The 14,144-nt window shown below is 40.2% G+C and overlaps 1 protein-coding gene across 2 annotated transcripts in view; it reads right to left on the minus strand.

Annotated features, from left to right (window-relative positions):
* Positions 1-2,466: 2,466 nt before the first annotated feature.
* The window catches only part of ADAP2 (ArfGAP with dual PH domains 2), a 33,860-nt gene continuing 22,182 nt past the window's right edge, over positions 2,467-14,144 (minus strand). The window contains exons 8-11 of one of the 2 annotated variants that reach the window (XM_031967630.1): positions 12,166-12,228; positions 8,124-8,198; positions 6,682-6,910; positions 2,467-4,018 (exon numbers count right to left, since the gene is read on the minus strand). In XM_031967630.1, coding sequence (XP_031823490.1) covers positions 3,993-4,018; positions 6,682-6,910; positions 8,124-8,198; positions 12,166-12,228 — 393 coding nt within the window. In that variant the 3' untranslated portion in view covers positions 2,467-3,992. Of the gene's footprint in view, positions 4,019-6,681; positions 6,911-8,123; positions 8,202-12,165; positions 12,229-14,144 lie in introns of both variants that reach the window. The other variant, XM_031967628.1, reaches the window with a different exon arrangement.

Raw genomic sequence — 14,144 nt, forward strand, 5'->3', positions numbered from 1 at the left:
CATGATTCTGAGCTTTCTTCCCTCCCCCAGAGACTGATGTGATGAAAGGAAGAATAGTTCCCCACTTTTCATGTCTCCCCAAGACAATTTGAAGTAACATTTAGAGGTATCTTGAACACAATATGTTGAAATGCAGATTGGGGTCAATATTATAAAATAGTAGTCACTACTCAGTTCATTTCTTGACAACTCCCCTAAATTATTCTCCTGTTGTAAACAAAGGGAACCTTTCTGAGATCAATACCTTAAATCTCTTCAGAACGTGAAATACAATGATTTTAAGTGAAGATATTTTGTTGTTGTAATCTAGGTCAGGAAGATGGATTTTAAATCACATTTCTGCCCCTTATCCTCTAACTACTTAGGAAAGTCACCGGAATAAAATATTTCATCTTTCTCGGCCTCAGTTTCCTTATTTGTAAAATGAGATTGGAAAAATTGATTTCTATGGTCCCTTCATATGGCTTTTTTGGAATTCAGTTTAAAAGGTTCCTAATGGGAAGAATGATACATATCTATTTTAATATAATTGGTTTCTTTAGTAAGTGTATATATTTTTCATGCATTTAAAAAGATGATTCTGAGAACAGGTTCACAGGTGTACCAGATAGCCAAACAGATCCGTAACATCCATACACACACACACACACACACACACAACCACAAAGAACCTGTGGTATAGTAGAAAGAGTTTGGCCCAGGATTTAAAAAAACAGGTTGTGATCCAAGATCTTTAATTCACTAATTGTGTGACTAGAAAAATCACTCCCCCACTCTGTACTTTCCAGGTCTAGTTAGAAAGACCTAGGAGCTGCTCTGGACTAATTCTAGGAAATAAAGGGAAAAAAATTGCCCAACTCCAATATTATTATTTCTAACCTACTAAGCAGGCTCTACGGAATCATGGAAAGTCCACTGGCTTTGTAGTAATAAAAACTGGCTCTGATATTCACAAAGTGTCCATTCACCTCTCTGAACTTGTTTTTTCAACAATAAAATGGAGGCTTAACAAATCAGAGAAACATTCCTATTATTTCCTTCTCTCTCAAATTAAAGGTTTGTATGAGAAAATCTGTATTCCCTTTCAGCTTTAAAAATACTGATTTCTTTGTGACAGCTATCTTTCCCTGCCCTGGTCAGTCACCAAATATGTATTAAGTGCCTATTGCATGTCAGGCACTATGTTAAGCTCTCTGGATACAAAGAAATGGAAAAGACGGTTTCTTCTCAAGGAGTTCAATCTCATGGGGAAGACAACATGCACATAACAAGGTGCAAACAAGTTATTTTTTTCTTTTTCTTTGTTGATGCAATTGGGGTTAAGTGACTTGCCCAGCTAGTAAGTGTTAAGTGCCTGAGGCCAGATTTTTACCTCAGATCCTCCTGATTTGGGGACCAATACTCTATCCAACATGCCATCTAGCTGCTTGAAAACAAGTTATAAACAAGATAAACTGAAAATAATCAATAAAGTGAAGTATTAAAATTAAGGGAAATCAGTAAAGGCTTCTGAAGGAAAGGGGGACATTTGCTGAGACTTGCAGGAAGCTGGAGAAGCTGGGAGGGAGAGGTCAGGAAGGAGAGTATTCCAAGCATGAGGAACACAGCCAGTCAAAATATCCAAAGCTGAGAGATGGAGGGTCCACTTTGAGGAATAGCATTCAAGGTCATAGAGGACAAGTTAGAGAATAAAGTATAAGACTGGAAAGATGGCAGGAAGTTATGAAAGTCTTTTAACAACAAGTAGGGGATTTTCTATTTGCTTTTGGAGGTGTTTGAGAGCTGCTCCCCCACCATGTTTCCCATGATGCTACATTAAATAATGGTTCCCAGTTAACGTGCAATACTTTAAAGAGATAGTGTGATGGGTTAGGGATCATGAAAACTGGGTTTGTATCCCAGCTCCTTCTTCCCCACCATTACCTATGTGATGCTGGATCAGCTTCTGAATTATAAGAGATGACTACTAGGGTCATCTTAAAACCTAGAACCTTACAAGCTTTGCAAAAGGTGACCCATTATGCATTAGATTAAATAAGATAGTTTACTTAGTTTGCTTTATTTAATTCTCAGGACCCTGATTTTTAATTCAATAAATATTTATTGAGTGTCTTTCTATGTGAACAAAAGCAGTAGATAATAGTACATGGGGCCATACATGGCTCACCCCACCCCAATGGCAGTTACTGAAAGACAAAAATGAAAAAGTGACCCTGTTCTTTGAGAAAGCATTTTCCAGCATCCTCTAGGGTTCCGAGTCTTTTCCTTCCTTCACTTCCAAAGCTAAGAAGCCTGCAATGGGAAGGAATCTTGGCAATAGTGGCATTCAATACTATAGAGAACATGATCTAGTCTCCCAGAATCTCCTGGCCTCTGAGGAGTAAAGTGCACTCAGGTTTTCATTACACCTACAAACCACTTGTCCATTGACAAGTGGTATGAGCTCACTCAGAGCCCATTTTGGGCTTTTTTTTTTTTTTTTTTTTGCATTTGGGGGAAGCAGCAGAAAATTCAACCTAAATCCATCTGTTTAAGATAAATTCAGTGGAAGGGGAAGGGGAATGTGTACATACTCTGGAGAAACAGAAACTCAGCCTCAAGATGATCAATTTGAACGGTTGCTAGGGAGTCAGTTTAAGGCAGGAGAGGAGAAGATTCTCACCTAGTGAACATGGGGATTTCAAGGCTGAGATCACAAAAAATCTTATACCTCATGGTGGGGGAAATGTGATCTAGTGGCTTCCTATTTTAACTAATTAATCTCACTAACTATATGCTAAAACTAGTTTTTTTTTTTACCTCTTGAAGAACTTCAAGTGCAACTAACACCCTCTAAATTTTGGTAACCCAAGGGGAAACCCCATCTCCCCATCCTATTTATACTTCTATCTGTTGTACTTCAAGTAGGTATTAGATTTCCTCTGATCTCAGCTTTGAAATCCCCTGAACACCACCACCACTGATGTCAATTAGTTTGTGTGTGAGGGAGGTAAAACCATTTTAAAGTGTGCCTGCAGAAGACAATGAGATTATATCTATTCTTGATTTTTTTTTATAGATTCGAAATCTAGATTCTCTGTAATAAGCAAGTGTTCCACTCCCTTAGCATCACTTCTTCTGTGCCTTAATGGTACCAAGTAAGCTGTGCCCTCAAAATTTTTCTGCATGATATCCAACTTATTCTATAATCCAATTTATTCTGTAATCCAATGATCTATTTATTCTGTACAGTATTCTCCATAGCCCAATGGTATATGCAAATATTGGCTCAATAAATATGCTTTCAGGAGAAAGAGAAGAATAGAAATGGATGAAATTCCCTTCTGCCCAGGATAATGGAGCCCTGTAGATGTCAAGAGGGATCCTTCAAGTTTCCTGCAGGTCTTTAAGCAGGCCCAACAAGCTTCTGATTTTGTCTGGGGCAGAAGGAACAGAGAGTTTCGGGCACCATGGAGAGAAGCTGCTGTCCTGCAAGGTGGGAGAGAAGGCGCTGTTCTCTGGTTTCCTGCCAGGATGCTGTGGTCATTGCTGGACTGGGTTATTCTTATTGCCCTTATGCTTCCACTGTTTGATTGCTAAAGGGAAGAGAGCTTTTGCTCAGTCTCTACTGGGATTTACAGGAACCAAGCAGAAGAATGGTAGGGAGAGACCCAAAGGAAACTGATGGGAGGCAAGTTCAATTGCCATGTGCTGCTGTTACTGTTCATTCTTCACCTCAGAGGACCAAAAGTGAGTCTTGATTTGTTCATGAATTGGTTTTAACGTGCCATTGTCAGCCATCTTTACTTTTGTCTTGCCCAATTTCCATCTAGAGCAATGTCTGAGACACAAGAAAAGCACTGACCACAGTTTGTTTTTTGCTAGTCCTTCCTGCTAGAGACAGAGGTCATGCCTCAAGAGTGAACTTCTCCTTCCTGAAGCAAAATGAGGACCTGACAGCCCCAAGTTGAAGTTAGGCGTGGTGAGAATTGAGCAGGTCAGCCAAGTCCTCGTCACCTCTGTCCAGTAGCTGCTGTGGCTGCAACAGAAGGAAAAGAAAGAATGATGGGAATATTATATAGAAATTATTGTGACAAAGCAGAGCAACACTAGTGAGAAAGGAAAGAGCAAGTGAAAAAGAGAGGTAGATGAAGGGAAACAGAAAGAGAGTGAGAGGAGAGGGAGGGAGGGAGGGAGGAAGGAAGGCAGGAAGGAGGGAAGGAGGTCAAGAGGGAGGGAGGGAGGAAAGGAGGGAAGGAGAAAAGAAAGAAAGAAAGCAAAAAGGAAGGAAGAAAGAAGAAAAAGAAGGAGGGAGAAATGAAGGGAGAAAGAAAGAGAGGGAGAAAGGGAAATGAACAAACAGAGAGAGGAGAAAGAGAGAGAAAAAAGAGCTTAAGAGGAGAGAGGAAAAGAGGGTAAGGGAGAGAGAAAAAAGAGGAAGATAGAAAGAGGAGAGAGAAGGAATAAAGGAAGAAAACAAAGAAGCAAAGAGGGCAAAAAAAAGGAAGAAAGTAAATAAAAAAGAGATAAAGGAAAAAAAGAAAAAGAAAAATAAGTTTTATCTGCTACCCTTACTCCAGAAAACTCCTTCCCCACTTCCCATCCCCCATCTGAGGTCAAAGCCCCCTTTGCTCTGAGGGCTGCAATTTTTTGGTTTCATTCAGGCTAAGTTCGCTGCCTGTGGTGAACTTGACAGTCGCCTCCAGAGGGCCCTGTGGAGTCACTTACAAAGCCTGCTTTTTCTAGGCCTGACTTCTCCTTCGGCCCCCGCAGAAGGAGGAGCCTGTAGGTCTGGGGGCGCCCAGACTTTGAATCAGGTTATAAAGGGGTTGGAAGAGGAACTTCTGAGCTTTTGGAACTACTAGAGGGACTTAAGTTAGACCTAAAAAAGGATTTCCTGTCCACAAAGATTGCAAGACACTAAGGGGAGGACTGGGGGATGGGGAAGGAGGTGAGCAGATTTTTTTCCTTTAGTGTTTCTAAACACAAAAGTAGTTCTCACCCTTCTGGGATGGTTTCACAGGGTCCTGCCTGTGGTTGGGGAGCTTGGGGGGGAGGGGTGACCCAGAGCCCACCTCCGGGTCGCTTCCTGTTCTGGGATTCTCTAAGATGTGGTTTTTCCCTCATAAAATTTAGAACGAGCAGGCAGCTTTGAAATAACACAATCCCAACCCCACACCCCCTCCCCCAACTGTGTTAGAAGGGAGGAAATGGAGGCTCAGAGGGAAATGCGTCCAAGTGAAGAATTTGTATCCACATCTGTAAAAAGAGACAACTTGATTCTTTTTTCTTATGAAAATTATTGGATTACTTTTTCCACACTCATGTCCACCCTTAAGTTAACCCTCCCTTCTGCTGTTTGGGCTGGAATTTGACCTGTGAAATGACTTGTGGAAGAAAGAAGGAAGGAAGGAAGGAAGGAAGGAAGGAAGGAAGGAAAGAAGGAAGGAAGGAAGGAAGGAAGGAAGGAAGGAAAAAAAGAGAGAAAGAGAAAGAGGAAGAAAGAAAGAAAGAGAGAAAAAAGAGAGAAAGAGAGAAAAAGAGAGAAAGAGAGAAAGAAAGAAAGAAAAAAGAGAGAAAGAGAGAAAGAAAGAAAAAAGAGAGAAAGAGAGAAAGGAAGGAAGGAAGGAAGGAAGGAAGGAAAAAGAAAGAAAAAAGAAAGAAAGAGAGAAAGGAAAAAAGGAAGAAAGAGAGAAAGGAAGAAAGAGAGAAAGAAAGAAAGAAAGAAAGAAAGAAAGAAAGAAAGAAAGAAAGAAAGGAAGGAAGGAAGGAAGGAAGGAAGGAAGGAAGGAAGGAAGAAAGAGAGGAAGAGAGAAAGAAAGAGAGAAAGAAAGAAAGAAAGAAAGAAAGAAAGAAAGAAAGAAAGAAAGAAAGAAAGAAAGAAAGGAAGGAAGGAAGGAAGGAAGGAAGGAAAAGAAAAAAGAAACAAGAAAGAAAGAAAGAAAAAGGGAGGGAGGGAGGAAAGAAGGAAAAGGAGGAAGGAAGAGAAAGAGAGGATAGGAAATGAAAGAGAAAGGAAGGAACGAGAATGAGAGAAAGAGAGAGAAGGAGAGAGTTATTGGGAGTCTTAATATTAAGATCTAGTCCAGTGGCCAGATAGAAAAAGAGGAAAAATTGTTCACGTTTCATGGAGAGGAAGAGAAGGGCTCAGCGGGGGAAGGGAGCTGCTGACAGGAACAGAAAAGAGCTGAGACTAAAAATAAGCTTCCCTTCCTGTGCTCTGAAAAGTCCCAGAGGTGGCCCAGCGGGTGCAGGGCCCCAACTAATAATAAATAATTTGGCAACTAGGCCCACATTTTTCTCATGAGAAAAGGGCTGAGTTTTCCCTTTACCAGGGATTTGGTGGATTGGGGAAGAGGGTCCTTCCAGACAGCTTCAAGTCGGTGGTGATGGCATCCCTTCGAAGGGTGGGACCCATCCCCTGTGGGAATAGCAGTGCTAGCAGAGACCCTGACCTTGCTCAGTGTCCTGGCATCCTGGGAACATACCCAGGTGGTGAGAGGGAAATTCACCATCCTGCCATCTACATTTGTCTAAGGGAAAACAAACAAACAAACAAACATAACATTTTGTGGCCTGTGTAGCTGTGAAACAGGAATTTCACTTCCCTGGGCCTCAGTTTCTCCTCGTGTAAAATGGGGAGCTTGGATCAGCTGGCCCCTTTTGGCTCTCGGTGGAGATCTCGGGTTTTGTGGGTCTTACCATGAGGACCGAGGGCAGTGATGGGGAGGGCCAGGACATGCTGTAAGCTCTCCAGCCATTCTCTTTGCTCCTTCTCGTTGGGACAGGCAAAGACAAATCTTCTCTCTGGGGTGACGATGGTGATACCAGCCTTCCAGCGGTTCCCCCGGATGCCCTTAGGGAGCTCATCATGGATCTCATATCCATCCTCCTTTCTCCCGATGAAAACCTGACCCTGCTCAAATGCATCCTGGAAGGAGAACATCAGGTGGGGAGGTGATTGGAAGTAAGCAGACACCTTCATCCTGAGCTGCTGTGGAGGTCCCTCAAAAGGATTCTCCCCCTTCCTCTTTTTCCAAAAGATTAAAGGGTCTTCCGGATGTTGTTTTTTGCTGAGGAGGGGGGGAGCAGAATGTGGTTGAGCAGTAGTGCAATCCAAAGCCCTAATCAGGGAAGGATAAGTGAGACTTTCTGTTTTTATTTTCTTCCCAGGGTACCAGTCTTTGGGCACTTTTATTAAGTAGGAATCTTATTATCTCATTAACATGAATTATTAGTCCTAAAGACGGCATCCCTCCCTTCCAGACTCCTCAGTACAGTAGTAACTTCCCAGTGCATAGGGTATGTGTCTTCCTCTGACAGAATGGTGTCAGGGGTCTCTCCCACCACAGGGTCTTATGTCCCAAAGACCAAGATCCCTCTTCTGAATTTTGATTTGTTCCAGGAAACAAGAAATGTTAGTTTTCCGTTTCTGGGTAAAGTGAGGATTCAGAAAATCAATCCTTTGCATCCAGGACAAGGATTCCCAACTTGGAGTACAGGATGTCCAGAGTGTACCTGAACATTGTCCTATATTGTCAAGGGAATATGGGAACTATTTTAAAAGAAAGGGAATACCTGGTGGGACTGGGGGAACTTGTGGATTAGAGGAAGAACAACTTTATGATGCCATATAAATGTTTTATGTACCAAGTAAACTTTTCTTTAAGAAAAATCAATATTTTTATCTGCATATAGATGGAAAAGTTTAGAATTTATTTCCTTTCATATTGAATAGGGGAAATGAGAATGTTTGCTGAAAGCCAAAGGATCTGGAAGACTGAAAAAAAATTGAGAATCCTTGAACCAGAGAACAATTAATTCCAAAGACAACAATAACAAAAAAGAAACAAGCCCATTAAGCTGTAGCAGAAAAGATTGAGGTTAGTTATAGAAAGCCCTTCCTGGAAGAAATATCTGACCCTAAAATGAACAACCAATGACGAGGCTTTCCATTGATCTAAGATAATTCAAAAGCACTTCTACCCTAAAGGAGGAGAATGAATAAGATAATGTCCTGATGTGTTTTGATGACCATTACTAAACTGGCATTCCCTATGTAAATTATAGTTATTGTCTACACTAGATTCCACACTTCCCTTTGGGGCCGGGGTTCCCTTTGAATCAACACAACTGTCTCTTACCAGTGGATTCTTGTAATACAGTAGCCTTCTCTCCTGTGGGTCAAGAGCAAACCACCGTTTTTTAAAAGCTTCTCTCTGCTAAGAGACAGAGGCAAATATATAGTCAAAGAGAGACATAGAGACAGAGAGATAAACAATGATAGACACAGAGGGAGAAAATTTTGTTTATCATGTCCAAAGGGTGATGGGGCACCTACCAGACATGGTCAGAAACCAGACATGGACTGAGACCATGCAGAATGTCATTCCCCCAGACAGATGAGGGACTTTCCTGGGATGTAAATGGGAAGTTTCCAAAGTCTGGGATGTAGATGCCTTTTCTCCCCTCCAAAAACTTCCCAGGAAAATCAAACAGTAGAGATTATCCCTCCCTTGTTTCTGGAAGAATCAGACCATATACTTAGAACTGGAAGGGACCTTATAGGCCAAAGTCTAACTCCTCATTTTTACAGATGAGGAAAATGAGTCACTAAGAGAAAAAATGACATGTCTCAAGTTGGGTCAGGAAGAGAAGAGATTTGAATCCATATCTCTGACCACAACTCCATTGCTTTTTCTGCCATATCTACCCCAAAATCTCCCCCTCAATTAATCAATCAATATGATTTTGGGATGGATATAGCAGAAAAAGCAATGGAGTTGCAGTCAGAGACCTCGTATTAGGGATGCAAATATAAAGGAGAAAGCTGTTGCTACTATCAAGACTTTTCCTTGGATTCATGATGGTAGAAGGTAAATAGGGAAACTCCTCCTAGGTGTTCCCCCACATTACTTCTCTGGGTCCCTTATCTGGTCTTGTTCTCTTATTTTCTAAGATGGTGAAAGGCCATTCATTTTGAGGAAAGGAGGTATTTTTAAAAATAGAGAAAACCGCACTAAATTGTAGAGAAACCACACTAAATTAATGGGCCATGCTCATTCTTTTTTTTTTTTTTTTTCAAGGCAATCAGTGTTAAGAGACTTTCTGGGTCACAGAACTAATAAGTTTCAAGTGTCCAAAGCTGGATTTGAACTTAGGCCCTCTAACTCCAGGGCCAGTGCTCTATCTACTATATCACCTGGCTGGCCCCCATTCTTTTCTATCCTTTTTTTCCCACAAGTTGGGGACCCCACAGCTCCCTCAATCATATTGTCTCCCTGAGGAGTCTCCTCAGGCTCTGAAAATGTGGATTCCTTAACCAAAAATGAAAATGACAATGTTAGAGGGACTGTGGGAAGGTAGGTACATTAATTCATTATTAGTAGAGCTATAAATTTGTTCATTCTTCTGGAAACTAATGTGAAAATGTCCCCCCAAATTTATTAAATTGTACATACATCTTTTGGCCTAGTGATATCCCTACTAAGCCTGAACCTGTTTTTATTTTCTTCCCAGGGCACCAGTCTTTGGGCACTTTTATTAAGTAGGAATCTTATTATCTCATTAATATGAATTATTAGTCCTAAAGACAGCATCCCTCCCTTCCAGACTCCTCAGTACAGTAGTAACTTCCCGGTGCATAGGGTATGTGTCTTCCTCTGACAGAATGGTGTCAGGGGTCTCTCCCACCACAGGGTCTTATTATTATTATTAAATATTAAAGAGAGAGGAAAAGAACCCAGATGTACAAAAGCATTTAAAGCAACTACTTTTGTATTGGCAAAGAAGTGGAAATTGGGAAGATATCTCCATCAATTAGGGAATGAGCCTATGTCATATAATAATATTCATATTATATATATGTGATTATATACCCTATGTCATATAATAGTATTCATATAACCTATGGCAAGGGTCTCAAACTTTTTAAATAGGGGACCAGTTCACTGTCCCTCAGACTGTTGGAGGGCCGGACTACAGTAAAAACAAAAACTTTGTTTTGTGGGCCTTTAAATAAAGAAACTTCATAGCCCTGGGTGAGGGGGATAAATGTCCTCAGCTGCTGTATCTGGCCCGCGGGCCATAGTTTGAGGACCTCTGACCTATGGTATATGAATACTATTGTTGTTCAGTCACATGTCTGAGTTTCTGTGACCCAATTTGGGGATTTCTTGGCAGGATACTGGAGTGGTTTGCCATTTCCTTCTCCATCTCATTTTCCAGATATGGGAAGCAGGCAAACAGGATTAAATGACTTACTGAGAGTCACACAATTAGTATCTAAGAATTTGAACTCAGGTCTTCCTGATTCCATTCTAACTATAAGAAATGATGACAAGGATGGACTTGTGTGAACTGATGGAGAGAGAGATGAGCAGAACCAGGAAAACCATTTATACTACAAGACAAATGAATTTGAAAGACTTAGCAACTCTTGTGAACACAATTATAACTCCAAAGGAGTCAATAAAACATGCCATTTGCCTACTGATAGTTGATATACTCAGGGCAGATATACCTGGGTAATGTGTGAATTTGTTTTGCTTAACTATACATGTTTGAAACAGATTTTATTTTTCTCTCTTTCTCACTGGGTAGAAAGGAGGGAGAGAAGGCAGATTTTGTTGACTGAAAAAAAATTTAAAAATAAATGTAGCTATCATCATACAACCATCTCCATCATCCCTTCCTAGAGGGAAAAGTCTGTCTGTCTGTCTGTCTGTCTGTCTCTCTCTCTCTCTCTCAATTACAGTCTATAAGCTAGAGTAGGTAACCATTTCATCAGGAAACAGACATTGCCCCCTTTCTTAGGCTGTGGGCAAGAAGTCTCAGAAAAGGGAAACCCAGAAAACCAGACACTGCAGAGGAGAACAAAAATCTAGGCCTTGAACAGAACCCAGCCCCAGCATTCTAACATGTAGGCTGTGAGACTGGGGAATGATGAGTGGCTCTGAGTCATAGGGAACAGTCCAAAAGGGAGCCTGAGGAGGCTGTGTTGTTCAGTCTGATTCTCTCTGTACAGGGTCCCCAAGCACAAAGGAAAGAAAAAGAGCTGTGTGTGAGCCTATAGGGATGTGCCCTTACCCATGTATGTGTACAAGTGGATCTTTATAGCTAGCATATGTATATTTGGTAGTGTGACCAAGTGAACTTGGAATAAAAATATCTTGCCTCTGATTTGTTTGTTTGGTTTATTTTATTTCCTTCTGACTTGCTAGCTCTGTGACTAAAGGGAAATCCTTTAATCTCAATAAACCTCAGTGTCCTTCTCTGTAAAATGGGAATGAGCATCAGCTTTACTGGGAGGCAGTAAGAATCAAACGAGAAAATGTATTGTAAAGTGTCACACAAGCCACAAAGGGATATATAAGTATGAGCGATTATGGGTTACTTTTCTGAGAAAATCTGAATACATTGGACTTCCTGTTATTAATTGTTTAGAAATAAGCATTGACACTGGCCTGTTCTAACAGTAGCATGGGACAGATGATATATTCTTTCTTTGCTTCTATATGAGCCATGTTCCTTCAAAATTATCCTCTATTTATTTTGCACATAATAATGTGCACGTTGTTCCTCCCAAATTGAACATAAGCTATTTGAGGGCAGGGAGAATTTCATTTTGGTCTTTGCAGCTCATAGTATCTGACTCATAGTAAGGTGCTTTATAAATACTTGTTGAATGATTGATATCACTAAGGAGATTTTATTGTTTGCTTGTGGTTGCCCAGGAATAAGGCATAAAAAGGAAGAGTAGCAGCTAAATATGCTTAACCTGGAGTTAGGAAGTCAAATCTGGTCTCAAGATACTAGCTGTATAAACCTAGGATAAATCACTTAACTTCTGCCTGCCTTAGTTTCTTCATCTGTAAAATGGAGATGATAATAGCCCCGTCTCCAACTTGTTGTGAGGATAAAATGAGATTCTATTTGTAAAGTGCTTTGCAATTCTTAAAGGACTATTTAAATTCTAGCTATTATCAATTAGGTTGAATTTAAGGGAAGTGCTTAACTTTTCATTTTGATTTGGAAAGTTCAGATAACACTGCTTTTTGGGGGAGGAGGAGTGCAGACTTCACCAGGATTCTTCATCTAAACACCCTCCTACCTCTCCCAACTATTTCCCAAGCCTCTCTTCTCCATGATACTGGATCCCTTTTTCCTCTTCACCCAAAAGCATACCTTTGGACCAGTCTTTTCCATGTATCCTTGTTTGAGGTAATTCCTGGTGATGTGAGGCAGGAGCTAAGATGCAAAGAGAAGCAAACATTGATTTCATAACCATTCCAGCAGGGGTTGAAGTTCGAGTCCACTTGCGACAATATACAATGTGTGTTTTCAATGTTACATTTGAACTCACAACCAAAGGGAAGTCCAAGCAAAACTATCTTAGTGGGGGACCTTAATCTTCTCTTCTCAGAATTAGAGAATTCTAACCACAAAATAAGCAAGAAAGAAACTAAGGAAGTTAATAGACTCCTAGAAAATCTAGATATAATAGATCTCTGGAGAAAACTGTCCCTCTTCAGTTTGACCATGTATTAGAGGATTAAAATCTCGCCATCAAATACAGAAAAGCAGAAAATAGTAAATGCTTCTCTTTCAGACCATGATGCAATAAAAATCATATTTAATAAAAGACCAGGGAGAGATAAATTTAAAACTAAATGGAAATTAAATAACCTAATTCTAATGAGGGGACCAACAAATCACAGAAACCATAATTTCATCTAAGAGAATGACAATAATGAAACAATATACCAAAATCTATGGGATGCAGCCAAAGCAATTATTAGAAAAAATTCTATATCTCTAAATAGTTACATGAATAAAATAGAGAAAGAAGAGAATAATGAGACATGAAACTAAAAAAAGCTAGAAAAAGACCAAATTTAAAAACCCCAATTAAATGCCAAATTAGAAATTCTGAAACTCAAAGGAAAAATAAAATTGAAATCGAGAAAACTATTGAACTAATTAATAAAACTAAGAGTTGGTTTTGTGAAAAAACCAACAAAATAGATCAAGCTTTGGTTAATTTCATTAGAAAAAGGAAAGGAAAGGAAAGAAAACCAAAAGGAAGTCTGGAGTGAAAAAGGATGTGTATTTGTTGTCGCCAGAGCTATATTTGGATCACGAACAGTTGCAATATTGATACTGAAACTGAATTATTGCAGATAGTTTGTCAGGGGATACCTTTCCAGCTACTTCTACTTTCTGTCTGGGGGAGGAATAAGGGTGATGGGTCATTTCAGAAGCTTTTTTTAGCTCTAATTATTAACTTTTGTTGAGAGATCCCAGGAAAGTCTGTTGAAAAACACAACTCTTTCAAATTATTTTCAGTTTCTCTCCTACTGACTGCTCTCTGCCTACAAACATGCCCATGCACGTTTGACCCTTTCATCCCCAGTAAATATCTTCCTATATCTCTTTTGCCCTCTGTAACTAACTCTTCAAAAAAGCCATCAACAATAAAAGCCTAGTCCACTCACTTTCCTCTCTCTTTCTTTTAACGATTTGACTTTTGACCTTATCATTCCACCAAAACTGTTCTCTCCAAAGTTATCAATGATCTCTTAATGGCCAAACCAGTGATCTTTTCTCAATCCTCATTCTCCTTGATCTCTCAGCCTTTGACAATAGGCGATCACATTCTCTTCCTTGATCTTCTCTCAGTTCTCAGGAGACCACCTTTTCTCTCCTGGTTCTCCTCCTACCTGTCAGACCACTCCTCTTTTCCCTTTGCTGGATCCTGCTCTAGATCATGCCCTCTAACTACAGGTGTCCCTCAGGGTCTGTCTGGCTCTCTTCTCTTCTCCCTCTATCCTATGTCAACTGGTGATTTCTCTAGTCATCCCCCATGTCCGTAATACTCTCCCCCACTCCTCTCAAGGTCCTGGTTTCTTTAAGTCCCAACTAAAATCCCATCTTCTCAGAAATTTTTTCCTAACTCCTCTTAATCCTAGTTAAGGTTTAGGTTTTCCCTCTCATCCTATGAATAGCTTAATTCATAGATTCAGAGGTAGAAAGGACCTTAGAGGCCATCAAATCCACTGCCCTTCTTGCACAGATGAAAAACTGAAATTCATAAAAGTTATATGACTTGCTCAGGATCACACAATCAGTGAGTATTAAAGGCAAGATTTGAACCTCTGTTTCCC

This window comes from Sarcophilus harrisii, chromosome 4, assembly GCF_902635505.1.
Source record: "Sarcophilus harrisii chromosome 4, mSarHar1.11, whole genome shotgun sequence".
Classification (NCBI taxonomy): domain Eukaryota; kingdom Metazoa; phylum Chordata; class Mammalia; order Dasyuromorphia; family Dasyuridae; genus Sarcophilus; species Sarcophilus harrisii.